This window comes from Chlorocebus sabaeus, chromosome 11, assembly GCF_047675955.1.
Source record: "Chlorocebus sabaeus isolate Y175 chromosome 11, mChlSab1.0.hap1, whole genome shotgun sequence".
NCBI lineage: Eukaryota > Metazoa > Chordata > Mammalia > Primates > Cercopithecidae > Chlorocebus > Chlorocebus sabaeus.
In genome coordinates, this window is record NC_132914.1 from 43,444,112 (window position 1) to 43,471,407 (window position 27,296).

The 27,296-nt window shown below is 38.3% G+C and overlaps 1 protein-coding gene and 1 pseudogene across 1 annotated transcript in view; one reads left to right on the plus strand and one right to left on the minus strand.

Annotated features, from left to right (window-relative positions):
• ARID2 (AT-rich interaction domain 2) overlaps positions 1-27,296 on the plus strand; it is a 187,186-nt gene that overhangs the window by 146,572 nt on the left and 13,318 nt on the right. The window contains exons 17-20 of the mRNA XM_037997235.2: positions 24,516-24,654; positions 24,742-24,827; positions 26,162-26,285; positions 26,374-26,465. Coding sequence (XP_037853163.1) covers positions 24,516-24,654; positions 24,742-24,827; positions 26,162-26,285; positions 26,374-26,465 — 441 coding nt within the window. The remainder of the gene's footprint in view (positions 1-24,515; positions 24,655-24,741; positions 24,828-26,161; positions 26,286-26,373; positions 26,466-27,296) is intronic.
• LOC140712706 (lysine-rich nucleolar protein 1 pseudogene) lies at positions 13,963-20,718 on the minus strand (annotated as a pseudogene).

Consider the following 27,296-nt stretch of genomic DNA (forward strand, 5'->3'; position numbering starts at 1 on the left):
GAAGTGTGGTGAATAATTTTGTTTCTATAGCACATTTTCTACAAGTATTTCAGTAGACTAAAATACCAAACTGGGAATTGCTGAGTCAGGAGATTTACATGTTTTTATTTTTATAGAAATTGACAAATTACCATCCAAAAATGTTAATTTGTAATTCAAATAATAGAATATGAGCTTGTTTCCCGCTACCTAACTACTCAAATCTGAAGGGAAATTTCATCTTTGCTGATCTGATAGCCTCAAAAAGACTGTCAATTTTTATTCTTTTGTTATTTTAAATTTTTAAATAGACTTTATTTTGAGAGCAATTTTAGGTTTACAACAAAATTGAGTGGCAAATACAGAGTATTCGTATATAGCACCTGCCCCACAAATATTACATCTTTATAGAAATGGTACATTTGTTACAGCTGGTTAACCTGTGTTGACACATCATTATCACCCAAAGTCCATAGTTTAAGATTTGCTCTTGACATTGTACATTCTGGGGGTTTTGTTTTGTTGGGTTGTTTTGTGAAATTTGTTGTTGTTGTTGTTGTTTGGAGATGGAGTCTTGCTCCATCACCCAGGCTGGAGTGCAGTGGGGTTATCTCAGCTCACTGCAACCTCTGTCTCCCAAGTTCAAGCGATTCTCTCGCCTCATCCTCCCAAGTAGCTGGGACTACAGGTGCGTGCCACCATGCCCAGCTAATTTTTGTATTTTTAGTGGAGACGTCGTTTCACCATGTTGGCCAGGCTGATCTTGAACTCCTAACCTCGTGGTCTACCCACCTTGACCTCCCAAAGTGCTGGGATTACAGGCATGAGCCACTGCACCCAGCCTGTTGTTTGTTTGTTTTTGATACAAAGTCTTGTTCTGTCATCCAGGCTAGAGTTTAGTGGGATGATCACAGCTTGCTGTAACCGGGACTTCCTGGGCTCAAGTGATCCCTCCCACCTCAGCCTCCTGAGTAGCTAGGACTACAGGTGTGACCACCACACCCACCAAATTTTAACTTTTTTGTCTAGCTAATTTTAAAATTTTCTGGGTGCAGTGACTCACGCCTGTAATCCCAACACTTTGGGAGACCGAGATGGGCGGATCATGAGGTCAGGAGATTGAGACCATCCTGGCTAACACAGTGAAACCCCGTCTCTACTAAAAATACAAAAAAGTTAGCCAGGCGTGGTGGTGGGCACCTGTGGTCCCAGCTTCTCGGGAGGCTGAGGCAGGAGAATGGCGTGAACCCAGGAGGCAGAGCTTGCAGTGAGCCCTGATCACACCACTGCACTCCAGCCTGGGTGACAAAGCAAGACTCCATCTCAAAAACAAAAACAAAAAAAATTCTGTACAGACAGGGTCTTATATGTTGCCTAAGCTGGTTTTGAATTCCTGGCCTTAAGCAATCCTCCCACCTTGACTTCACAAAGGGTTGGGATTATAGACATGAACCACTGCACCTGACTACTACTCTATGGGTTTCGACAAATATTAATATAATAACGTGTCCACCATTACAGTATACAGAATAGTTTTATTGCCCTAAAAATCTTTTGTATTCTGCTTCTTCATCTTACCATTCCCCAGCTCCTGTTTTAATTTTTATTTCAGGTATTGAGTTAAATATTTTTAAATATGATTTTCTTCTGTGAATTATCTACTCGTGTCATTGGCTCATTCTTTATTGCCCTTCCTAAAAATTTGCAATACTTCTCTCTGCATTAAGGATGTCAACTCTTGGCCAGGCGTGGTGGCTCACACCTGTAATCCCAACACTTTGGGAAGCCAAGGGAGGCGGATCACTTGAGGTCAGGAGTTCAAGACCAGCCTGGTCAACATGGCAAAACCCTGTCTGTCTCTACTAAAAATACAAAAATTAACTGAGCATGGTAGCGGGTGCCTGTAATCCCAGCTACTTGGGTGTCTGAGGCATGGGAATCGCCTGAACCCTGGAGGCAGAGGTTGCAGTAAGCCGAGATTGTGCCACTGCACTCCAGCCTGGGTGACAAAGTGAGACTCTATCTCAAAGGAAAAAAAAGGATGTCATCTCTTTATTATGTGTCTACCCCATGTCTCGAGACTTTAGTCATATTTTGCTACGTAGAATTTAAATCTTAATGGTTTTCATGTTGTGCTTAGAAAGACCTTTTCAACTTTTATATCATAAAATACACATTTTTTGCTTTGTAATACATTAATATTTTTACTTTTTGATTCATTTGTAATTTAGCTCGATGTATAGAGTGAGGTATGAGTCTAGCTTAATTATTTTCCAAATGGCTAACTTATTGGCAAGTTCATCTTTCCCTCAGACATTTGTCATATACTAAATTCCTATATATGCTGTGCCTGTTTCTGGATCACTTGTTATCCCCTTGATCTCTGTCCTTATTACACTATCACTTTAAATGTATTTTAACTTCAGATATGGCAGGTTGCCCCTGCTGATTCTTTACAGTTTTTTTGTGATTTATTTGAGCAATTACCTTATACTAGGCACTATGCCAAGTTTTGAAATTAGAGTGATGTATAAATCAGATTTATTTCTCGAAATTGCCAAGAAAGTCATGTTGGGATATGGGTTGCAATTGCTTTTTTTTTTTTTAAGATGGAGTCTCGCGGTGTCACCCAGACTGGAGTGCAGTGGCACAATCTTGGCTCACTGTAACCTTCACCTCCCGGTTTCAAGCGATTCTCCTGCCTCAGCCTGAGTAGCTGGGATTACAGGCACGCACCACCATGCCCAGCTAATTTTTGTATTTTTAGTAGAGACGGGGTTTCACCATATTGGCCAGGCTGGTCTGGAACTCCTGAGCTCATGATCCTTCTGCCTTGGCCTCCCAAAGCGCTGGGATTACAGGCGTGAGCCACTGCGCCTAGCCGCAACTGCTTTTAATGAACAGAGTTTTTTGTTTATTTTTTGATAGTGAACACTTTTTTTTAGTCTTCCCTTACTGGAAAAGGTATCAGCCCGTGTCATTGCTTTTTTTTTTTTTCCAATAGAGTTTCTAGACTTTTCTTCACATCAATTTTGTACTTTATTAAGTTTATTGCTAAGTGGTAGTCTTATATTTAGTTGTTATAAATGATCTCAACTTCCATTATATTTTTCAACTGATAGGTGTTTTCTATATACTTCATATTTTGTCTTACCCAATTATAATGTCTAGGCCAGGTGCGGTGGGTCACGCCTATAATTTCAGCACTTTGGAAGGCTGGGGTAGATGGATCACTTGAGGTCAGGAGTTTGAGAACAGCCTGGCCAATATGGTGAAACCCATCTCTACTAAAAATGCGAACATTAGCCAGGCATGGTGGCGGGTGACTGTAATCCCAGCTAATCGGGAGGCTGACGCAGGAGAATTGCTTAAACCGGGGAGGTGGAGGTTGCAGTCAGCCGAGATCATACCATTGCATTCTAGCCTGTGTGACAGAGCAAGACATCACCTCAAAAACAAAACAAAACAAAATACAACAAACAAAATATATATGTCTAATGTTTTCAACACAGTTGCACAATAGTGAAAATATTCATCCATATCTTTTTTAAAGCTAATAAACCGTTTTTGTTTTTTTTTTTTTTGGAAACGGAGTCTCGTTCTGTAGCGCAGGCTGGAGTGCAGTGGTGCGATCTCGGCTCATTGCAAGCTCTGCCTCCTGGGTTCACACCATTCTCCTGCCTCAGCCTCCTGAGTAGCTGGGACTACAGGCGCGCACCACCACGCCTGGCTAATTGTTTTTTTTTGTATACTTAGTAGAGAACGGGGCTTCACCATGTTAGCCAGGGTGGTCTTGATCTGACCTCATGATCCGCTCGCCTCGGCCTCCGAGGCGATTACAGACGTAAGCCACCGTGCCCGGCCTAAACTGCATTTTTTAAGAGCAGTTTTAGGTTTATGGAAAAATCGAGCAGATAGAGGAGCTCCCATATTTCCGTCCTACCTGCACACAGTTTCCACTATTATTGGCACCTTGCCTTAGTGTGGTACACACGTTATAACTGATGAGCCAATATTAATACACTATTATTAAAGTTCATAGTTTACATTCAGATTCATTCTTTCTGTAGTTCCGTGGGTTTTGACAAATCCATAATGTCATGTCTCCAGCATTACAGTAACATACAGAGTACCTTCACTACACTAAAAATCCATTATGCTTTACCTATTTATTCCTCCTCACCCCCTCCGTCACCCCCAATTCCTGGCAGCCGCTGATTTTTTTACTGTCTCTGTAGTTTTGACTTTTCTAGAATGTAATATAGTTAGAATTATTCAGCGGTATCCTTTTTAATCTGCTTTCTTTCACTTAGTAATATGCACATAAGTTTTCTCCATGTCTTCTTATTGTTGGATAGCTCATTTCTTTTTATTTCTGTATAATATTTTATTATACAGATGTACCATAGTTTGCTTATCCATTCATCTATTGAACAATGTCATAGTTGCTTCCAATTATTGGCAGTTTTGAACTAAAGTGTTAAAAACATTTATGTGTAACTTTGTGTGGATGTAATTTTTCAACTCATTTGAGCAAAGACCTAGGATTATAATTGCTGGATCATATGATAAAGACTATGTTAAACACTGTAAGAAACTGTGAATCTGTCTTCCAAAGTGTCTGTACTATTTTGTATTCCTACCAGCAGTGAATGAGAATCTTGTTGCTTCATATCTTTGCCAACATTTAGTGTTGTCAGTGTTTTAGCTATGAGCCATTTTGATAGGTGTGTGTGTGTTGGTATATCTGTTGTGTTAATTTCTAGTTCCCTAATAACATATGATGTTGAGCATCTTTTTGTTTATTTACCATATGTATATCTTCTTTGGTGGGTTGTCTATTCAGATATTTAACCCATTTTTAATTTGTTTTTTTGCTGAGAGCTTTTAGCATGAGTAGATAATGGATTATATCAAATGCTTTTCTGCATCTAGTGCTATGATCATATGATTTTTATTTTTTAGCTTGTGAATGTGATGGGTTACTTCAATTTTTTACTTCAACCAGCCTTGTGTGCCTGTAATAAATTTTACTTTGTCATGGTATATATTTCTTTTTTATGCATTGTTTGATAGGATTTGCTAATATTTTTCCTGAGGATGTTCTCCTCTATATTCATGCAAGATTCTGGGATGTAGTTTTCTTGTCATGTCTTTGTCTGATTTTGGTAGTAGGGTAATGCCATCCTCATAGAATGAGTTAGAAAGTGTTCCTTTTGCTTCTGTTGTCTGGTAGGGATTGTAGAGAATTGGTATCATTCCTTCCTTTAATTATTTGTTGTGAATTCAGCAGAGAAACCATGTGGTCCTGGTACCTTCTGTTTTGAAGATTATTAATTATTGATTCAATTTCTTTAATAGTTACAATGTTATTCAGATTATCTGTTGCTCCTTGAGTGAGTTTTGGCAGATTGTGTCTTTCAGGGAGTTGGTCGATTTCATCTGAGTTACCAAATGTGTGAGCATAGAGATATTTCTGTTTCTTTATCATCATCCTTTTAATGTCCATGGGATTGGTAGTGATGGTCCCTTTTTCATTTCTGATATTAATGATATGTATCTTCTGTTACCTTTTCTTGGTTAGGTTAGCTACAGGTTTATGTATTTTACTGAAATTTTTTCCCCTCAAGAACCAGCTTTTGGATTTGTTAAATTTTTTTCTTTCTGTTGGTTTCCTGTTTTCAGTTTCATTACTTTCTGCTCCTTTATTTTTTTTTTTCTTCTGCCTGGTTTGGGTTTAATGTGCTCTCCTTTGTCTAGTTTCCTAAGATAGAAACTTACATTATTATTTTAGATCTTTCTTCTTTTTTAGTATATACATTCAGTGCTAAAGCCTTCCCTCTAAGTACTACTTTTACTGTATCCAGAAATTATGGTTACGTTGTATTTTCATTTTCCTTTTGTTCGAAATATTGTAAAAATGTGTTACTTAGACTCCAAATGTTTTTGATATTTTCTGACTTTTTGTTATTGATTTCTCTATTAATCTGTTCTCATGCTGCTGTAAGGACATACCTGAGACTGGGTAACTTATAAAGGTTTAATTGACTCACAGTTTTGCATGGCTGGGAAGGCCTTAGGAAAGCAACAATCATGACAGAAAAGGAAGCAAACACATCCTTCACATGGCAGCAGGAGAGAGAAGTGCCAAGCAAAGTGGGGGAAAGTCCCTTATAAAATCATCAGATCTCGTGAGGACTCACTCACTATCGGGAGAACAGCAGCATGGGCGTAACCGCATGGGTGGGGACACAGCCAAACCTTGTCGATTTCTATTTAATTCCATTGTGGTTTCAGAGTATACATATGATTTCTATTCTTTTAAATTTGCTAAGGTGTGTTTTATGTCCCAGATTGTGGTCTATCTTGGTGGATGTTCCATGTGAGCTTGAGAAGAATATATTGTTGGATGAAGTATTCAGTAAATATCAATTAGATCCAGTTGATTGATGGTGCTGTTCAATTCAACTATATCCTTACTGATTTTCTGCCTATTGGATCTGTCAATTACTGATAGAGGTATGTTGAAGTCTTCAACTGTAATAGTGGGTTTGGTTCTTTCTCTTTGCAGTTCTGTCAGTGTTTGCTTCACATGTTTTGATGCTTTATGTTCAGTGCATATATCTTAAGGATTGCCATATCTTCTTGGAGAAGATTGTTAGGTTTTCTTTATCACTATGTAATGCCCCTCTTGATCCACGATAATTTTTCTTGCTCTGAAGTCTGCTTTGTCTGAAATAATTATTGCCACTCCAGCTTTCTTTTAATTAGTGTTAATATAGTTTATCTTTCTCCATCCCTTTACTTTTAATCTGTGTCTTTATTTTTAACAATACATAGTTGGGTCTTATTTTATTATCCCCTCTGTCTTTTACTTCGTGTATTTAGATCATTCTCATTTAATGTGATTATCACTATAGTTGCATTGATAGCTATCATATTTGTAAATGCACTTGTTCTTTTTCTGCTGTCCCATTTTTCTGCCTTCTCTGATGTTAGCTGAACACTTTTTATGTTGCCATTTTCTCCCCTTTCTTCAGATATCAATCATATTTCTTTAAATTTTTCATTTGTGGTTATTTTAGAGTTTGCAGTACACATTTATAGTTAATCTAAGATGACTTTCAAACAATAGTACAGGCATACCTCAGAGATATTGCATGTTTGGTTCCAGATCACCACAGGAAGGCAAATATCACAATAAAGCAAGTCACATAAATGTTTTTGTTTCTTAGTGCATTTAAAAGTTATGTTTACACTATACTGGAGTTAAGTGTGCAATAACATTTCGTCTAAAAAAACAGGGTACATACCTTAATTAAAAATACTTTACTGCTAAAAATGCTAATGATCATTTGAACCTTTAGCAAGTCATCATCTGTTTTCTGGTGAAAGGTCTTGCCTTGATGTTGATGGCTGCTGACTGATCGTGATAGTGGTTGCTAAAGATTGGGGTAGTCATGTCAATTTCTTAAAGTAATGAAGTTTGCCACATTACTGGACTCTTCCTTTCACAGAAGATTTCTCTGTAGCATGAGATGTTGCTTGATACCGTTTTACCCATAGTAGAACTTCTTTCAAAATTGGAGGCAAGCAGCAGTGCATTCCTGTACTCCCAGCTATTTGGGACGTTGAGCAAGGAGGATTGCTTGAGTCCAAGAGTTCTAGGCTGTAGTGCACTACACTGATTGGTTGTCTGCACTAAGTTTGGCATCAGTATGGTGACTTCCTGGGAGTGGGGACCACCAGGTTGCCTAAGGAAGGGTGAACCAGCCCAGGTCAGAAATGGAGCAAGTCGAAACTCCCATGCTGATCAGTAGTGGGTAGTGCCTGTGAATAGCCACTGCACTCCAGCCTGGACAATTTAGCAAGACCCTATCTCTTAAAAAAAATAAATAAAAAGATTGAGTCAGTCTTCTCAAACCCTGCTGCTGTGTTATCAACTAAGTTTATGTAATATTCTGAAGCCTTTGCTATCATTTCAACTGTGTTCACAGCATCTTCACCAGGAGTAGATTCTACCCTGAGAAACCACTTTATTTGTTCATCCCTAAGAAGCAACTCCTCATCCATTCAAATTTTATCATAAGATTGTAGCAATTCAGTTACATCTTTAGGCTCTGCTTCTAGCTCTCTTGCTATTTCTATCATATTTGCTGTTACTTCCTCCACTGAGGCCTTGAATCCTCAAAGTCATCCATGAGAATTGGAATCAACTTCTTTCATATACCTGCTACTGTTCATATTTTGACCTCCTCCCATGAATTACAAATGTTCTTAGTGGCAGCTAGCATTAGAGAATCCTTTGCAGAAGATTTTCATTTTACTTTGCCAGATCTGTCCATGGAATTACTATCTATAGCAGCTGTAGCCTTAAGTAACAGGAGTTGAAAGTTGAGGCCAGGCACAGTGGCTGATGCCTGTAATCTGAACACTTTGGAAGGCCAAAGCAGGAAGATGGCTTGAGCCCAGGAGTTCAAGACGAGGCTGGGCAATATAGCAAAACCTTGTCTCTACAAAAAAATTAAAAAGTAGGTGGTCATGGTGGCCCTTGCCTGTAGTCCCAGTTACTCAGGAGGTTTTGGTGGAAGGATCGTTTAAGCCCAGGAGGCAGAGTTTGCAGTGAGCTGAGATGTGCCACTGCACTCCAACCTCAGCAACAGAGTGAGACCCTGTCTCAAAAAAATACAAAATAGTTGAAGTGACTCCTTGTTCCATGAGCTGCAGAATGGATGTTGTGTTAGCAGCATGAAAACAACATTCATATCCTTGTACAGCTCCATCAGAGTTCTTGGGCAATTAGGTACATTGTCAGTGAGTGGTACTGTTTTGAAATAAATCTTTTCATCAGAGTGGTAAGTTTCAATAGTGGGCTTAAAATATTCAGTAAACCATGCTGTAAACAAATGTGCTATCATCTAGGCTTTGATGTTGCACAGGCAATGTAGATTTAGATAATTCTCAAGAATCCTCAGATTTTCAGAATGATCAGTGAGCATTGACTTCAACTTAAAGTCACCAGCTGCATTAGCTGCTAATGAGAGTCAGCCTTTCTTAGAATCTTAGAAGCTCTGAAGCCAGGCATTGACTTTTCCTCTCTAGCTATGAAAGTCCTAGACCTAGATACCATCTTCTTCTAGTAGAAGGCTGTTTGATCTTTACTGAAAATCTGTTGTTTAGAGTAGCATTCTTTATCAATGATGTTAGCTAGGTCTTCTGGATCACTTACTACAAATTCTGCATCAGGACTTGCTTTACCTTGCACTTTCATGTTATGGAGATGGCTTCTTTCCTTAAACCTCATGAAGCAACCTCTGCTGGCTTCAAACTTTTCTTCTGCAACTTCCCCATCTCTCTCAACGTATTCATAGAATTTAAGAGAGTTTAGGGCCTTGCTCTGGATTAGGCTTTGGCTTAATGGAACGTCTTGACTGGTTTGATATTCTATCCAGACCTCCACAACTGTCTCCATATCAGCAAGACTGTTTCACTTCCCTAACATTTGGGTGTTCACTTGAGAATTACTTTTATTTTCCATGGAGAACTTTTCCTTTACATTCACAGCTTGGCTGTTTGGTGCAAGAGGCATAGCTTTTAGCCTTTCTCAGCTTTGCCATACCTTTCTCACTAAATTTAATCATTTCTAGCTTTTAGTTTAAAGTGAGAGACATATGACTCTTCCTTTCACTTGAACACCGAGAGGCCATTGTGGGGTTATTAATTAGTCTAATTTCAATATTGTTGAATGGTGTCTCAGGGAGCCCTAAGGATGGGGAGAGAGATGAGGGTAACAGCCAGTCGGTGGAATACTCAAAAGACACATAACATTTGGCCGGGCACAGTGGCTCACACCTGTAATCCCAGCACTTTGGGAGGCTGAAGCAGGCGGATCATGAGTTTAGGAGATCGAGACCATCCTGGCTAACACGGTGAAGCCCCATTCTCTACTAAAAGTACAAAAAAAAAATTAGCCGGGCCTGGTGGTGGGCGCCTGTAGTCTTAGCTACCCAGGAGGCTGAGGCAGGAGAATGGTGTGAACCTGGGAGGCAGAGCTTGCAATGAGCCAAGATCGCACCACTGCACTCCAGAGCAAGACTCCATCTCAAAAAAAAAAAAAGTATCTACAAAGCATAATAAAGCAACATGGAATAAAATGGGATGTACCTGTGTACTGCTATACAGGTACTGGTCTGTGGCCTGTTAGGAACCAGGCTGCACAGCAGGAGGTGAGGCTTGGGCAAAAAAGCAAAGCTTCATCTGTATTTACAGCCACTCCCTATTGATTGCATTACCACCTAAGCTCTGCCCCCTGTTAGATCAGTGGCGACACTGGATTCTCATAGGAGCACAAGCCCTACTGTGAACTATGCATTTGAGAGGTCTAAGTTGCATGCTCCTTATGAGAACCTAATGCCTGATGATCTATCACTTCTCCCATCACCCCCAGATGGGACTGTCTAGTTGCTGGAAAACAAGTACAGGGCTCCCATTGATTCAACATTATGGTGAGTTGTATAATTATTTCATTATATAGTACAATGAATAATGGAAATAAAGTGCACAATAAATGTATTGCACTTGAATCATCCCAAAACCATCCCCCCAACCCTTGGTCCATGGAAAAATTGTCTTCCATGAAAGTAGTCCCTGGTACCAAAAAGGTTGGGGACCGTTCCCTTACACTGTGTCCCTTACATGGTGTCACTCATTTCACTTATCTATAAACTATAATCACCAGATATACTATTGCTATTTTTTTATTTATCTGTTAGATTAAAAGCAAGAAAAATAATTTACTTCTATTGATTTCTTCTCTAACACTCTTCCTTACTCTGTGTAAATTCAAGTTTTGACCTCTATATTTTCCTTCTCTGAAGATCTCCTCTTAACATTTCTTGTGAAGTCGGTCTCCTGGTGCATATGGCCTCAGTTTTTGTTTGTCTGAGAAAGTCTATTTCTCCTTGACTTTTGAAGAGTGATTTTACTGGATACAAAATTCTAGGTTAATGGATGTTTATCTTTCAACAGTTTAAATATCTCATTCCACTCTTCTTGTTTGTGTTATTCCTAAAGAGACATCAGTGTATTCTTGTCCTTCCATTAGTAAGTTGGTTTTTTCTCTCTTATTTCTGTCAGGGTTTTTTTCTTTGTCTTTGGTTTTTGGAAGTTTGAATATGATATGGCTATGTGTTGATTTTTTATTATTTATCTTGTTTAGTGTTGTCTGTGTTTCCTGGATCTGTGATTTCTTCTTGTGTGACATTAGTTTTAGAAAATTCTCACTTCATTCTTATACTTCAAATATTTTTTGTGTTCTTTCTCTTTTTCTTCTTTTTATGGTATTCCCACTGCATATATTTGCAGCTTTTGTTATCGTCCCACAGTCCTTGAATATTCTGTTTGTTTCCTTTATTCTTTGTTCCCTCTGCTTTTCAGTTTGGGAAGTTCCTGTCAACATATCTCACATCTTCAAGTCCACTGATTCTTTCCTTGTCTGTATCCAGTCTGTTGATGAGTCTATGAAAGACATTGTTTATGTCTGTTAGTTTTTTTCTTATTTCTAGCATTTTCTTTTTATTCTTAGCATCTCATCTCTGCTCACATTATCCATTTGTTCTTGATATTCACTTTTTCCATTGGTCTTAGCATATTTATTATAATTATTTTAAATTCTCAGTCTGAAAATGTCAAAATTTGTGTGATATCTGAGTCTGGTTCTAATGTTAGTTTTGCCTCTTCTTCTGACTCTGTGTGTGTGTGTGTGTGTGTGTGTGTGTAGGGGGGGTTGTTTGTTTTTTTACTTTTGGCATGACTTATAAGTTTTTGTTGAAAGTCAGGATGTTTCAGTTAAGCATCTGAGGTAAATAGCCTTTGGCGTGAGGTTTTATGTTTTTCTGGCTAGAAGTTAGACCATGTTTAATGTTTGCTATAGCTATAGGTGTCAGAAGCTTCAATATTCCCTGATGTCCTTTTTTTTCTTCCTTTGTTGTTGTTGAATTTTTTTTAGAAACTCCTTTTTAAATATAGCCTGTGGCTTGTAGCTCTCTCAGTTCTAATACACTGTTATACCATACTGGAAACCTGCTGATATGGTGGTAAGGTAATGGGGAGGTGAAATATTCTATAATCTTATGATTAAATCTCACTTTAAAAAAGTGGGCCTTCATCTAAGGGCTGCGACTTTGGTAAGTTTCTCAGTCTTTATTTTTTTTCTACTGTGTAAGACGAAAAGTCTAGGGAGGGCCCTTGTTTTCTTTTTTTTGAGAGGGAGTCTCGCTCTGTCGCCCAGGCTGGAGTGCAGTGGCGCGATCTCGGCTCACTGCAAGCTCTGCCTCGAGAGGGCCCATGTTTTCTAATTGCTTTTCCTGTAAGTCAGATAAGGCTCTGCTAAGTCAGATAAGGCTCATGAGACAGACCTTTGTAAGGCAAAAAGAACACTTTGGGCATATTAGAAATGGTTACTTACCCTCTTCCATTCCTGGAAGCAGGGAGGAAGTTTTTTTCAGTCTTCACTGTGAGATACTGGTCTCTGAAGGAAATTCACACAAAAGTATGGGTTCTCCCCAGAGACTGACCTCCTGCCCCAAGAGGTTTTTAATTCTGAAGATTAGCAGTTTGTCAATTGCTGTTTAAGGGTTCCTGCAAGTTACTGGCTCCAGCTAGAAGGGCTGATTCTCTGTATTCAAGGTCTCTCCAGCTTTCAGAGTGGTAGTTTGCCCTGTGACTTCGGTTCTCTGATAGATCCAGGAGGAGGTGTAAATTTTCAGTTTGTTCATCTCATTTCTTGTCGTGAGGATGGGACTGATTGATAACTTGCAGCTTTTTACATGTCTGAAAGGAAACTAGAAGTCCTCATCCTTGTTTATCATCATTAAGCACAGTGTTGACTATTAGTTTATCCTTGAAATGTATAAATAACATGTGACTGTATAAAACATTTTTGAGACTCCCTCAAAAGTGTCCTTCGTTTAAAAATATCTAGGAATTGCTGTTTAAATTCTGTGTAATAGGAGAAAAGGACTTTTGAGTAGTCAAGAGTTTATATTCAGTGTTTTTAGGACTTTATTTTTCTAGGCTACAGTGTTCTTTGAATAAGTGGTATCAGGCAAAGTTGAAGAAAGGCCCTCTACCTTGCCTTTAAACATAGGAGTTTTGCTTTTGTTTTATATATAGGGGTTTAAAGTAATACTTTGTTTGAAAATAAGATTCTGTTGCTAAAAAGACATTTGAAAAACACTTTTCTGGAATGTATTGCTCCTCATAGATTTCTCATTAAAAACTGCTGCAGAAAGATGAAAATTATTTTCCCTTAAGAGGAATAAAATCTATATTATATATTTAGAATTGCATTGTTGAAAGTCAAACCAGAAATATAGAGGATCTCAAATATATTCTAAACAAATATTCCTATGTGAAAACTTGTCTGTCTATGAACCAAGGACTTTTACTTGGTACTGATAAAATTGATAATTCCCCAACTGCCCACGAAATCTTCTCAAGTGATGTTGAGGTTCAAATCACTAGGTTCCTACTGAACTTTATACAGTTACAGTTCCTCCTAAAATTCCTATTGTAAGGTGTAATTACTCCTACTGTACAAGCCAGAATAATTTTTGTTTGTTTGTTTATTTGTTGGGTGACCCAGGCAATTTTATTACTTTATCCCTGAACCTGTTGCCTCATGGATAAGATGGGGATAATAATAGCACTCATTTTATAATTATGAAGATTAAACACATTAATGCAAAGAAAACGCTTGAGTATGTGTCTATCAAATACTCAACACTTAACAGATGTTATTTATACGTGCTGATGTCTCAAACAGGCGTGGAATGTTAAACACATAAAACAGGAAGTTTTAGCCATTGACATATTCTCTTAAGCTGCCCCCACCCCAGTTTGCCCAAGCCTATCGAGATAGTGTCCTTAATCTTTGCAGGTGTTGGATTCAAGACAACCGTCAGATGGCTTTCATCTGCACAACTGAATATAAATGCAATTTTGGCTGTTTGCGGGGACACAACACTAGAATTTAATCTTCTAACTTGACTTGGAAGCATTCCTGCCAATATAAAAGATTTTGTTTGAAGCAGTGGAGAAGCCAAAGCCTGCTCCTAGGTTGAACTTCCAGCTCATGGCCTAGTTGTAGTCCTGCTGCAGGTTCTGCTGCAAGCTATTTGCTGCCTTCTTGCTGAGGGTCATGTTGGGCCTTGCAGTCATGCAGGGGGGCAGCTGAATGAAGGGGTCAGATTTTTGAATCCACCCATGTTTGAGAAATTTCCATGTCTGTTCCTTATTCTTAAAACCAGTATCCCACTGGCCAAACTGGGTTACTGTCCACTTCCTGGTTTCAGAAGCTTCTCTTTTGCCCAGCTAAATATCAGTCTGTGGCAAGGCCTTTCATCTCACCTGGTCTGTGTGCCCCTTGTCCATGTTGCCTTTCTTTTCCAACATCACCTCTGTGTCTGTTTTCTCTTTCCACGAGTTTCCTGCTATCCTGCTCTCTTTCCTCTTCTTTTTTCCCTTTTCAGAGCCACGTCCTCAGTGAGTGGCTGCTGTTTTTCTTAGACTTCAGTTTCTTCTTTGCTGTGACCTTAGGGCCATCGCTTATTGCGATGTATTTTGGAGCCTCAATTTTGACTGGCTTCTTTTTACTTCGTATCCTAAGGCTACTCTTCATGGACCTGGAGGGCTTGGGGTGTGGCCTAGGAGGGTGTCTCCCTTCTGGTGGATTTTTTTTGTCTTCTTCAGTTTCCCACTATGTTCCCCAGGCCTCCCCTGCTTCCGTTCTTCCCCAAGGCTGCCTACTCCTTGCCCTCCTTCCCCACTGAGCAAATGTAGGCAACATCCCTTTCCTTGCAGAATCAAGGGATGAGAAGGGCTGAGAAGGCTGTGGGGTCCTGGGCCCCTTTTTTTCCTCTTGTGTTTTTTGAACTTCTTGCCAACTCTGGTCTCCTCACTGTGTCTGGGATCTGGGGAGTTTTTCACCCCAGAGCCGTGGAACATGCCAAGGGTCACTTCTTTTTCTTCTCCCCGCTGAGGAACTCCGAGTGGTCAAGCACTTGCTTCCTGGGGCTGGGTGACTTCCCTGTCCGTCTGTCACCCAACATGGCCTCAGGTTCTAGGTGCTCCTTAGGGTGCTAAGGCTTGTCTTTTTTTCACTAGAGGCATCTCTGGTGTCAGCTCTTGTACCACACTCTTAGAGTAGGATATGGCTCTTATAGGAGGAACATTAACAAAATGAATGTCATTGTTTAAAATTGAGATTAAGTCTCCAGTTCTTTGACGACCTTCTTTCTTTTTTCCTCTGGGACCCCAAGGCCCAGGTCTACTTTGTGGGCCTAATTATTCCCATAACTCAAACTTTTCTGCCTCCAGATGACAGCCTACTTCATGATGACCCAGAAGTCCTGGAATAAGACTTTTGTATCGAGCTGGCTAAGATTTGAATAATGCTTTGTCTGATAGAAAATTACTGAAAATAACAACAGACACCAACTTCACTATATTTTGCAAATGATTGAAAATTTATAGGTAGCTAGAGTTTGTATTCTAGAACAAAGGTAGATTGATTTACATGATTACTTCTGCTTCTTCCAAAAGTATTGAAGCATCTAAAGACTAGTTGAATGTTACACATAAAACTGCCATCTTAATGATGTGAAAATACTTGAAAGAGTAAAATATCCAAGTGGAATTTTTAAATTCATGATAACGTGCCTCAGCAAGTACTGCTTAATTTTAGGTAAACTGCCAGTTTAGGTTGAAATTAATCAGTAGTTAGATTGTTCAGTAGCTCGACTTAAAAATGTCAGTGGGAGAAACAAATTGAAATTAGTTTCGTAGCATCATTTGTCTCAATTTTGTGGTCATAAAACCAGAAGAGATCTTCGGAGGGTTATATGTTGCTTTCTGAAGTTTTATGGTATTAGCACAATGCCTTGCACATAAAATGCTTTTAACTAACATATTTTTGACTAAGTTAAATGAATGAAGTTTACCTAGCTTGATTCTAAAGTCATCAGTTCTTTGGTGACCTAGCCTGTTGGCATCTTGCATTTTCAATTGTCAGGATAACAAGTCGTCATCATCTTGCTGTTTCTAGGTTGATAAAATATTTTGTGTGAGAGCGCTGGAAATACTAGATATTTTGCTAATATTACTATCCTTATAATTTGAACTAATGAGCCTTCATAAATGTGAGATTAACTTCATTTAATAATTTATTTTTGGTAACATCAGTTTGAGAAATATGTATTCCTTAGGCCTTAACTACTGATTTGCCATAAATAATTTTTTTTAACTAGGAAATACCCTGATTTGTGCCACACATAGCAGTAGAATTTTTACCTTGCTCTATTCTTTAAAACATTGAATACCAAAGAATTTGATTACTTAAAGACGTTATGAAATGCCAAAAGGTTACATAACCATGGGAAGAATTTGCCAACTCATGTTAAAGACCTTTTTGTTATCAAATATTTACAGTAGTTGGGAAAAGAATTTCCTAGGGTGAGAATCTGGTATGTAGTTCAGCAAAAACAAAAACAAATAAACCTTATTTATTCCTTGGAAACTTGTGCGTATAATAAGGAGAATTATATACCAATGCTAACCTCTTATCTAGTATGCTTTCAGAATTTATTTGCCAGTATGATATCATAGATACTGTATATAAAAGTATACCCCCGTTTATACCTAGTAATACATCTATCTATATTATTCGAGTAAACAATTATGTATTATCACATAGAAGGAAAAAATCAGGTATTTTGTGTTAGACGTACCAGATTTCAAATCTTAGTTCTCTTACTTAGCTGTGTGATTCTGGAAAAGTTGCTTTTTGAAAGCACACTTCCTTAGCAGTAAAGGGATAATTTTATGTTCAAAGAGCAGTCATGGAAATCAAATAAGATGAGGTATGTGAATATGCCAGATACATAATAAGTTCTGAGCAAACAGAAGTTCAAGTAGAGAGGTACTTTGCACTATGTGCAGCTTTGTCAAGAACGGTGTGAAGTGATATGCTAGCATATCTTTCCTAGAGAAGAATGAATGTCTAAACTAGAATTTAAAAGTTTGAAATTATTTGGTATGCTTTTAAGCACACAGATACACACATCATCATTTATTTTTATTTTATCTCCACGTTTATATTTAGCTTATTTAGAATAACATTGTTGGCCAGGCACGGTGGCTCACGTCTGTAATCCCAGCACTTTGGGAGACTGAGGTGGGTGGATTGCTTGAGGTCACGAGTTCAAGACCAGCCTGGCCAACATGGTGAAACCCCGTCTCTACTAATAATACAAAAATTAGCTCGGTGTGGTGGCAGGTACCTGTAATCCCAGCTACTCGGGAGGCTGAGGCAGGACAAGCACTTAAACCTGGGAGGCGGAGGTTGCACTGAGCAGAGATCATGCCGCTATACTCCAGCCTCCTCAACAGAGTGAGATTCTGTCTCAAAAAAACAAAACAAAACAAAGAAAAACAAAACAAAACAACATTGTTATAATACCTGAATTGTACAAATCAGCTTTCATAGCACTTTTCAAATGTGAACTATATTCATATTTGTTTGGCAGGTACACATTTTAAAAACATTTTAAAACAAAGTCCCTGATAATTCACTTTTATATTTTACTATTTTAAGTGACTGCTTCACAGACCGGCAGATTAATACCACTGGATGCGGGAAGGTCAGAGAGCAAACATAGAAATCTTTTCGTGTAATAATTATTAGGAGGAAAGGAAAGAAGTCAGAACTGAGGGCAGCTGGTTTGGGTCATCCTCCATATGAATCCCTTACTATATTTGGGATATTTCCTACAATTTCAGTCTTACTTGGAGGCAGGACCCATCTTTGTACAAAAGCCCCTCAAAAAAGCCAAGTACTTGCTTCGTCCCCTATTGCCTTTGGCAGGTACACTAGTCAATCAGTTGTTCCCACCTATGACTTTTAATCTGGATTGACTGTAGCACAGAAGCTGAGATTGGAGAATTCGTTCTTGTAGGAACAGCAGTATTTCGTTTCCAAGAATACCAGTACTGATTTTCAGTTTTCCAGTTTGTATTTATAATGTTTCATCATGTATTAAGGAAATAAATTAATTTCTCTTTAATAGTGAAGTTAGTACTTTTTTTCTATTTTGAACTTTTGCAACTGGATAAAATAAAGTTGGGTAACCTCTTGCCAAGGTTGTTGGTATATTTTTTTCCCCAAAATTTTAGCAGCTTGTTACTAAGTCTTATTTGAATATATAATAATGCTTGCCCTTGATAATTTCTTTTGTCACAGAATATTATATATCTAAAACAGTTAAATGCCAAGGGTGGAGGTACAATTCAGGGTTCTGCAACCAATAGTAGCGCCTTTTTTAAAACTAAAATATGTTTGCAGTATGAATTTTTTGGATGTATAGTCTCACATATACATTTATGTGCGTTTATTAACATTTATGTGCCATCTTACTTTTTAACTAGAATATTCCTGCAAAAAAAAAAAAAAAAAAAAAACCCTTGTATTTTAAGTGAGGTGAGTTTGTTTGTTTGTTTCAGCAGGAAGGCTATAAAGAAGGATATGGAATACTTTTTGGCCACTAAAGAAAAATAGCCTGCCAAGACCTTGAGTAAATAAGAAAACTCCAAATGAAACTGTCTGTATTGTTCATTCTCATGCTGCTATAAAGAACTGCCCAAGACTGGGTAATTTGCAAAGGAAAGAGGTTTAATTGACTCACAGTTCTGCAGGGCTGAGCAGGCCTCAGGAAACTTAGGATCATGGCAGAAGGGGAAGCAAACATGTCTTTCTTCACATGGCAGCAGGAGAGAGAAGTGCTGAGCAAACAGGGATAAACCCTTTATAAAACCATCAGATCTCATGAGAACTCACTATCATGAGAATAGCATGGGGGTAACCCCATGATTCAGTTACTTCCCACTGGGTCCCTCCTATGGCACGTAAGGATTATGGGAACTACAATTCAAGGTGAGATTTTGGTGGGTACACAGCCAAACCATATGATTCTGCCGTGGCCCTTCCCAAATCTCATGTCCTCACATTTCAAAACACAATCATGCCTTTCTAAGAGTCCCCCAGAGTCTGAGCTCATTCCAGCATTAACCCAAAAGTCCAAGTCCAAAGTCTCATTTGAGACAAGGAAAGTCCCTTCCACCTGTGAGCCTATAAAATCAAAAGCAAGTTATTTACTTCCTAGATAAGTAGGGTATAGGCATTGAGTATATATACCCATTACAAATGGGAGAAATTGGCCAAAACAAAGAGGCTACGGGCACCATCCAAGCCCAAAATCCAATAGGGCAGTCATTAAACCTTAAAACTCCAAAATGATCTCCTTTGACTCCATGTTTCACACCCAGGTCACGCTGACGCATGAGGTGGGCTCCCAGAGCCTTGTGCAGCTCCGCCCCTGTGGCCTTGCAGGGTACAGTCCCCCCTCTCAGCTGCCTTCATGGGTTGGCATTGAGTGTCTGCGGTTTCTCCAGGTGCACAGTGCGAGCTGTTCATTTATCTACCATTCTGGGGTCTGGAGGATGATAGCCCTCTTTTCACAGCTCCATAGGCAGTGCCCCAGTGGAGACTCTGTGTGGGGGCCCTGATCTGCTCTAGCAGAGGTTCTCCATGAGGGCTCTGCCCCTGCAGCAAACTTCCGCTTGGACATCCAGATGTTTCCATACATCCTCTGAAATCTAGGTGGAGATTTCCAAACCTCAATTTTTGACTTTTGGGTACCCACAGGCTCAACACCATGTGGAAGCTGCCAGGGCTTGGGATTTTTACTCTCTGAAGCCACAGCCCAAGCTGCACCTTGGCCCTTTTTAGCCATGGCTGGAACAGCTGGGATGCAGGGCATCAAGTCTCTAGGCTGCAGGCAGCATGGGGGGCCTGGACCTGGTCCAGGAAATAATTTTGTCCTGCTAGGCCTCTGGGGAGAGGCTGCCATGAAGGTCTCTGACATGCCCTGGAGACATTTTCCCCATTGTCTTGGTGATTAACATTCAGCTCCTGTGACTTACGCAAATTCATGCAGCAGGCTTGAATTTCTCCCCAGAAAATGGGTTTTCATTTCAGGAAATTTGTACCTAGTAGCCTATGTGAATATTTGCTCAGTTGAACCAAACAGTTCTTCACTGGAATAAAAGAAAATAGAATTTGGCTGAAGGGGAATTAAATGAAGAATAGAAGCTAATCCTGAGCTTTCACTGCAATGGTTTAAATAAGAAGCAGGAGTGATGATGCAATTGAAAAATATGTATTTTTTAAATCGCCAGTGACTGAAAGTGTCAAAAACTTGTTACAGTAGCTATATTAAATATTACATTTTGCATTGCTTTCCCAGATATTGATAAATTCTGGTTTCTTTCTTTTGAAAAAGTAGCAGGATCAAAGAAAAAGTGTTGTTTCTACTTAGAATAACATTTGTTTTTATATACTTAAGTGTGACATTCAGTAGAGAGGAAAAGATAAAAGATGGAAAAGGGGATAATTTATGAAGAAACACAATAGAATCCAATGTTGTAGAAAAAAACCGGGTTCTTTTCACACAACCAGGAAAGATTAGGCTCATAGACACATAGAAGTGTGAGGAGTGGAATTTACTGGATGAGAACGGAAAAGGAAAAACAGCTCAGCAAAGTGAGATGGAGTCCTGCTAACAGGTTTTCCACCTCACAGATTTATTCTCAGCTTACCACACAGGAAGAGGAGTGGCCAGGCATCTCCCTGCTGCAAATGGCACGAACTTCCCGAGGCTCCACCCCTTCCTCCCAGTGCAGAGGCTGGTGAGAGATTCTCCGAGGAGCCCTTTTAAACTTGGGTGTCTCACCAATATATCCGTGAAGGAGTTAACCTGGGAAATAGTAGCTACATTTGGCTGAGATCCAAGGTAAAGAAAGGATGAATAGTGACTGAAAATCTAATGTAGAGAAGAAAGTTAAAGAAGCTCTAATGAAATAAACTTGTTTTTTCGGTAATAAGCATTTTTTTTTCAGAGACATAAATGTAAGATACTGTCTCTAAATTTACAAATACACACAAGTACAGAGGAAGACAAGCTCTAAAATAAGATTGAAATTCAGTATTTAACCAAAGTTGAATTGCAGGCAGTTTCTATGGAGAATATTTTCAGGAGCAGAAATGAATAAAATTAGTTGTGAGCGATAGTGAGTGTTGCTTGCTAATGGAGGCCATTAATTTGAAGGTGGACCAAATGTTACTGAACAAAGCTTGCAATTTTGGAATAGTTGTGGAGAAGATCTCAGAGTAGAGGATTAACAAGATGGCCCAGTGAAGAGACAAGGGGTTACCAGTACCACCACTACCCCTTACCGCCACTACTGCTACTATTACTGATCATGATGACAAGAGCCCTTATTTATTTTTGGCCTACTGTTTTCCAAAGAGATGTATACATATCAAATTTAAGCCTCACACCCATCTTTAAAACTAGATTCTCAGTGAGTAAAATGAGTTTCAGAGGATTCTTTTTTGCCCAGAGCTGTTGCCAATGGTTGTACACATCAAGGGGGGAACCAGTCACATTGTATGTGCCATATGTTGTATGTTTATTACAACAATTTTTCAGCACAAGACAATAAAGTATCTTAAGGAAGAATATTGTTTTAATTTCTACAAAGGGATCGGACGTGGTGACCCACACCTGTAATCCCAGCACTTTGGGAGGCCGAGGCAGGCAGATCACTTGAGGTCAGGAGCTTGAAACCAGCCTGGTCGACATGGAGAAACCCCGTCTCTACTAAAAAATAGAAAAATTAGGCATTCTGCTGCATGCCTGCAATCCCAGCTACTCAGGAGGCTGAGGCAGAAGAATCACATGAACTCAGTAGACAGAGGTTGCAGTAAGCCAAGATTGTGCCACTGCACTCCATCCAGCCTGGGCAACAGGGTGAGACTCTGTCTCAAATAATAATAATAATTTGTACAAAGCTATCATATTACCCTGGAGTGGCAGCAGTATATAAAATTACATCAGTAACAGTCCCAGTTTTGTTTAAAAACACATACATACTCAGAGAAGGCTTAAAGAAAGTATACTAAAATGTTAGCATTATGGCTATATCACAAGTAATTTTTATTTGTATTATTTTTGGATACTCTTGAATTTTCCCACTTCCATTAACATATTGTTTATGATTTATGGGTTGGTGGTAGGGAGTGGAGGTGATTGCCGGAGTAGTTTTAAGAACAGTTTTCTAGATATGACAGTAAACAGTAGCATTCTGCTTCATCACTTATACTTCTCCCAATCCATCCAGTAAATATCCATAATGTTCTGAAAACTCAGTATTTATTTGCTTTACATTTCTTTAGAGTTTAACTCTCCAATATTACATGTAAACTTTTAAAACTCAGGTATTGGCCAGGCATGGTGGCTGGCTCACGCCTGTAATCCCAGCACTTTGGAAACCTGAGGCAGGTGGATCACAAGGTCAGGAGTTCAAGACCATTCTGGCCAACATGGCGAAACCCCGTCTCTACTAAAAATACAAAAATTGGCTGGGCATGGTGGCAGGTGCCTGTAGTCCCATCTATTTGGGAGGCTGAGGCAGGAGAATCTCTTGAACCCGGGAGGCAGAGGTTGGATTGAGTCGAGACCGTGCCATTGCACTCCAGCCTGGGCGACAGAGCAAGACTCTGTCTCATAAATAAATAAAATTCAGGTGGTTCATTTAATGGATTTGGAACCCTTAACTACTTTTCACCTTCACGTGATTATTGCAGCCAGCCTCATTCATAATTATATTAGAACTTTACCTTGAACCACCACAACAATCAATGAATAGCTTTTATGACTAGAGTAGTTAGAAAATAGACTTGGAATGAAGACAATAGTACTAGATTGAAGAGAAAAATAGACTCTGAGGACAGATAGACTAATGAACACTTTAAAATATCTGTTGTCTTAAATTCGTATACACATAACTGTGTGTATTTAGTAATTAAAATTGATTTAAGGAAGTGCTATCATTTTTCCTGTGGCTGCTAAATTCACCATTTTTATTGTTGCCAATAAACTTGATTCATTGTATGTATTGAAAAATAGTTTAGAAATAGACATTGTGAATACTGAGTAGTAGTACATTTGGATTTTGGTTTCTGTGTATACGTGTGCACGTGTGTGTAGACTTAATATATTGCAGTTAATGATTTAATAGTATTTAGGTAATGTCTTAAAAACACAACAAGAAATGCTTCCTTGTGGCAATAACTAGTATGTGTAACAGAACTCAAGTCATATTTCATATTAATGAAATAGCATTGTGAGTTCTGAGAAGTAAACGAAGTTCTGAAATTTAAAATGTGTTTACTGATTTTAGCCTCACAATATACTTTTGTAGGTATTTATATAGATACATGTGATGGAAATTAAATATATAACTTACTCTTTCTGACACTGTGTTATATAATTCAGTATTTAATTAACTTCTGATTAAATTTTATTTTAAAATATTAGTCATTCCTAAAGGAAGAATAATTTGGGATACTGGATATTTGTTACACATTAAAAACTGGTTCAAATATATATATGTTTATATGACAGCCATAAAAAGTCAAATCCTAAGAGATCTTTGCTTTAGATCTTAAAGATATTCATTTCGGCTGGGTGCTGTGGCTCACACCTGTAATCCCAGCACTTTGGGAGGCCGAGGCGGGTGGATCATGAGGTCAGGAGTTCGAGACCAGCCTGGCCAACATAGTGAAACCCCGTCTCTACTAAAAATACAAAAATTAGCCGGGCGTGGTGGCACGTGCCTGTAGTCCCAGGTACTCGGAAGGCTGAGGCAGAAGAATCGCTTGAACCCGGGAGGCGGAGGTTGCAGTGAGCCAAGATCGCACCACTGCACTCCAGCCTGGCGACAGAGCGAGACTCCATCTCAAATATATATATATATATATATATATATAGATTGCACAAATATTTGAGTTATTCATTAGTAATTGAAGCCTTTTAATACATTCTTTGCTGTCTAGATTCCACTGTTCTCTCTCATTTCCATATTGTCTAATAAAGGAGAATAAAATCTGACTTCCTTCAGTTTTGTGTGCTTTGCCACCTGCCCACTCAGACATCACAGGATATGTGCTGGAGGAGTGAGAGATGGTACTTAACAACGTGGACAGACATATAAATGTGAACTTAAAAGGCAGACTTACTAAAACTTATAGAATTTGAACTGTTGAATATGCTTGAGTTATTATATCTAATATGAAATCTAATAAATGAGCAATTTATAAAAGTACAATAGAATATGATATTTGTTTATAAGATAATGTTCTATGGTGTTTTTAAATGATACTTCATTCACTTTTAAGAGATTTTTAGTCAGCCTTCATTGAAGGTGGGGAATTAGGAATAAGGGATGTTAAAACAAATTACCAAAAGTGTTCAGTACAACTGATGATTCTACTTAGAAATATAAGTAGAGAAATTTTTGAAATAGTTTCAAAATATACTTGAATACATCCAAGTGTCTACTACTGTTATTTTTTATAGGTGGTTTCAGACACCCTCACAGGTTTTCTACCATGCAGCAACTGAACATGGAGGAAAAGATGTATATCCAGGGCAGTGTCTTTGGGAAGGTTGTGAGCCTTTTCAGCGACAGCGATTTTCTTTTATTACCCACTTGCAGGTACACTTTTAAAATATTATTTGATCAGTAACTCATTTGCATTAAAGATTTTGATATGCATTCTGTTGCTTCCTCTTTCTCAATAAGGATAAGCACTGTTCAAAGGATGCCCTACTTGCAGGATTAAAACAAGATGAACCAGGACAAGCAGGAAGTCAGAAGTCTTCTACCAAGTAAGGAAAATGAGTTTACTTCCTATTGTACATACAAAAAGAAACTAGGCAAAACACAAGAACAATGAAATGCAACTTAGCATATTAGGAGACTAGAAACCTGGGTTCTAGTCCAGCTCTGCCACAAACCAGCAATGTGACTGTGTTCAAATTGCTTAGATTCTCTTGGCATCACTTTTCCTTTTGGCTGGACAATGTGGTCTGTAAGTTACCTTTGAGCTCTAACACTGATTCTGTTTTGTAGACTAGTCAGTCATTGGAAGTAATGACAGATGGTATATGAGAAATACTTTGTAAACTAAAAGTACTGTGTATGGTTCCTTTTCCTGTAAGAGAGTAATCATCTATTTGATAATGGCAAAGAGATTTCATATCTTGCCATTATCAAATATATATATACACATAACACATATAAACATACATAACACTGGTTTACAGTTTAAAGATTGTTTTCAGGTTGTCTCATTTAATATTCAGCATTAGCTTAAAATAATTTAATATTCGGAATTAGTAAAAATGTATCAGAAATACCCCTGCTTTTCAAATGTGAAAAGAAATATTGAAAGTCATGCAGCCAGTTACAGTGTCAGAAACAGTGTTTCCTCATATATGATAAGTCAGCATCTCCATTGCTGTCTCACCAGAGCACACAGATAATGATGCATTTTATCTGCTTGGCCAAAGAAATCTACAGTAGTTTGAATCATATTTTACATAAAATCATCTCTACAGTTTTTCCATTCTGTATATTTCATAAATAACAGAACTGTAGTGAAAGGATTGATTGAAATTATTAAATAATGATGAAATTTAAGTTATGTAAGTAATAGTTTGAAATGTGGTATTTAGCATAATTCCATGTTATCATACCGTGTTTTCCTGGATGACCAGTGTCAGTACATTCTTAGGTAGTATTATTACTTTACTCTTAGGTAACATTTGGAAATAATTTGTAGCAAAAATTGTAGACTTTTCTTCTTTGTTAAAATCTTCACATTATATTCAAAGATGAGAAGGCTGTAACTATGGCATTATGTTGAATTTGTCTTGATTGCATACTTACCCAGTATGGTAACTTTAAAGATGGAACATCTATTTGCTTTAAAATTGATAGATTGGAAAATAAAAGACTTGAAACTTCACCTTGATACTAAGAGCCCCTTTGCCTAAGCTGTCACAGAGCATAAACGTTAATGCTAGACCATTGGACCTTTAGTCACCCTGTAAACACAATTTTTAAATAACCAGCTTAAAGAGATTGGCAGGATGGTCATAGTTGTCAGTCTGTCTGCAGTATCATGTTAACTCTCTCTCGCTCTCTCTGATCAATTTAGGCAGCCAGCTGTAGGGGGCACAAGCTCAACTCCTAGAGCACAGAAGGCCATTGTGAATCATCCCAGTGCTGCACTTATGGCTCTGAGGAGAGGATCAAGAAACCTTGTCTTTCGAGATTTTACAGTAAGCATGCCTTGAAACCCTTATCGTAAAAGTCTGAGTCCTATATGATTTAGATCTTTATTCTTTCTTTTTTTCCTTTCTTTTTAAGGATGAAAAAGAGGGACCAATAACTAAACACATCCGACTAACAGCTGCCTTAATATTAAAAAATATTGGTAAATATTCAGAATGTGGTCGTAGGTGAGTAATATGTTTTCTGTAGCCAAAGTGAATTTAGTTTATTTTATTTTTACATATAAGTTAATAAAATTAGATAACTGTATTTTCTTCATTGTTTTTCTCATCAGTTTTGCAAATACATCCAAAAGTTTATGCCTAGGTCAGGCCATGATGAGCTCTTAAAAGTCAAAAATAAATAGAAGTTAAAACAACCAAAAAATGGTCCTTTAAGTTGTTTTATTAAGTTAATTTGTCTTACTGGCCATAGAATTTAGAACAAAAAGTAGCTCTACTAAAGAGGAAACTTAGGAGTTTATTGGGGAAAACAAAAGAATTGATCATTTGAATCATGTGGAGTCCAAATGAAATTCAGTTTGACACTTGTCATTTTCTTGTACCCATCAATGTCATAAATAATGTTAAGGTATATGTATAATATTCTGAAGTTTTAAACTTTCCAATGGACTTAAGCAAAAGAAAACCCAGGATTTTGTAGATGTACGGAAACCAGGAGGGATAACTCATTAATTCTTGAGAGAGCAAATATAGAATATTTTGTTGATACCTTGTCTTCCTTAGTTACTTTTCTGGAATTCCTCCTGCATCTTCAACTGACCACTCTTGGGCTGCCTCTCGAGAAGCTGTCCTCAGATGCATCTTGTGTTCCTGATAGTCACTTTCTATCTCAGGCTCTCCCTTTCACATATTAGTTCCATCTCCTTAATGTATTTTGAATCCATGTTTGGTCTTCCCTACACCCCTATTTTACCTTGTTTTAGGTCTTTTATGATATTCTTTACAATGACCTTTAAACTGAATTTTCTAAGCATAAAAATAGTGGTATCAATTATA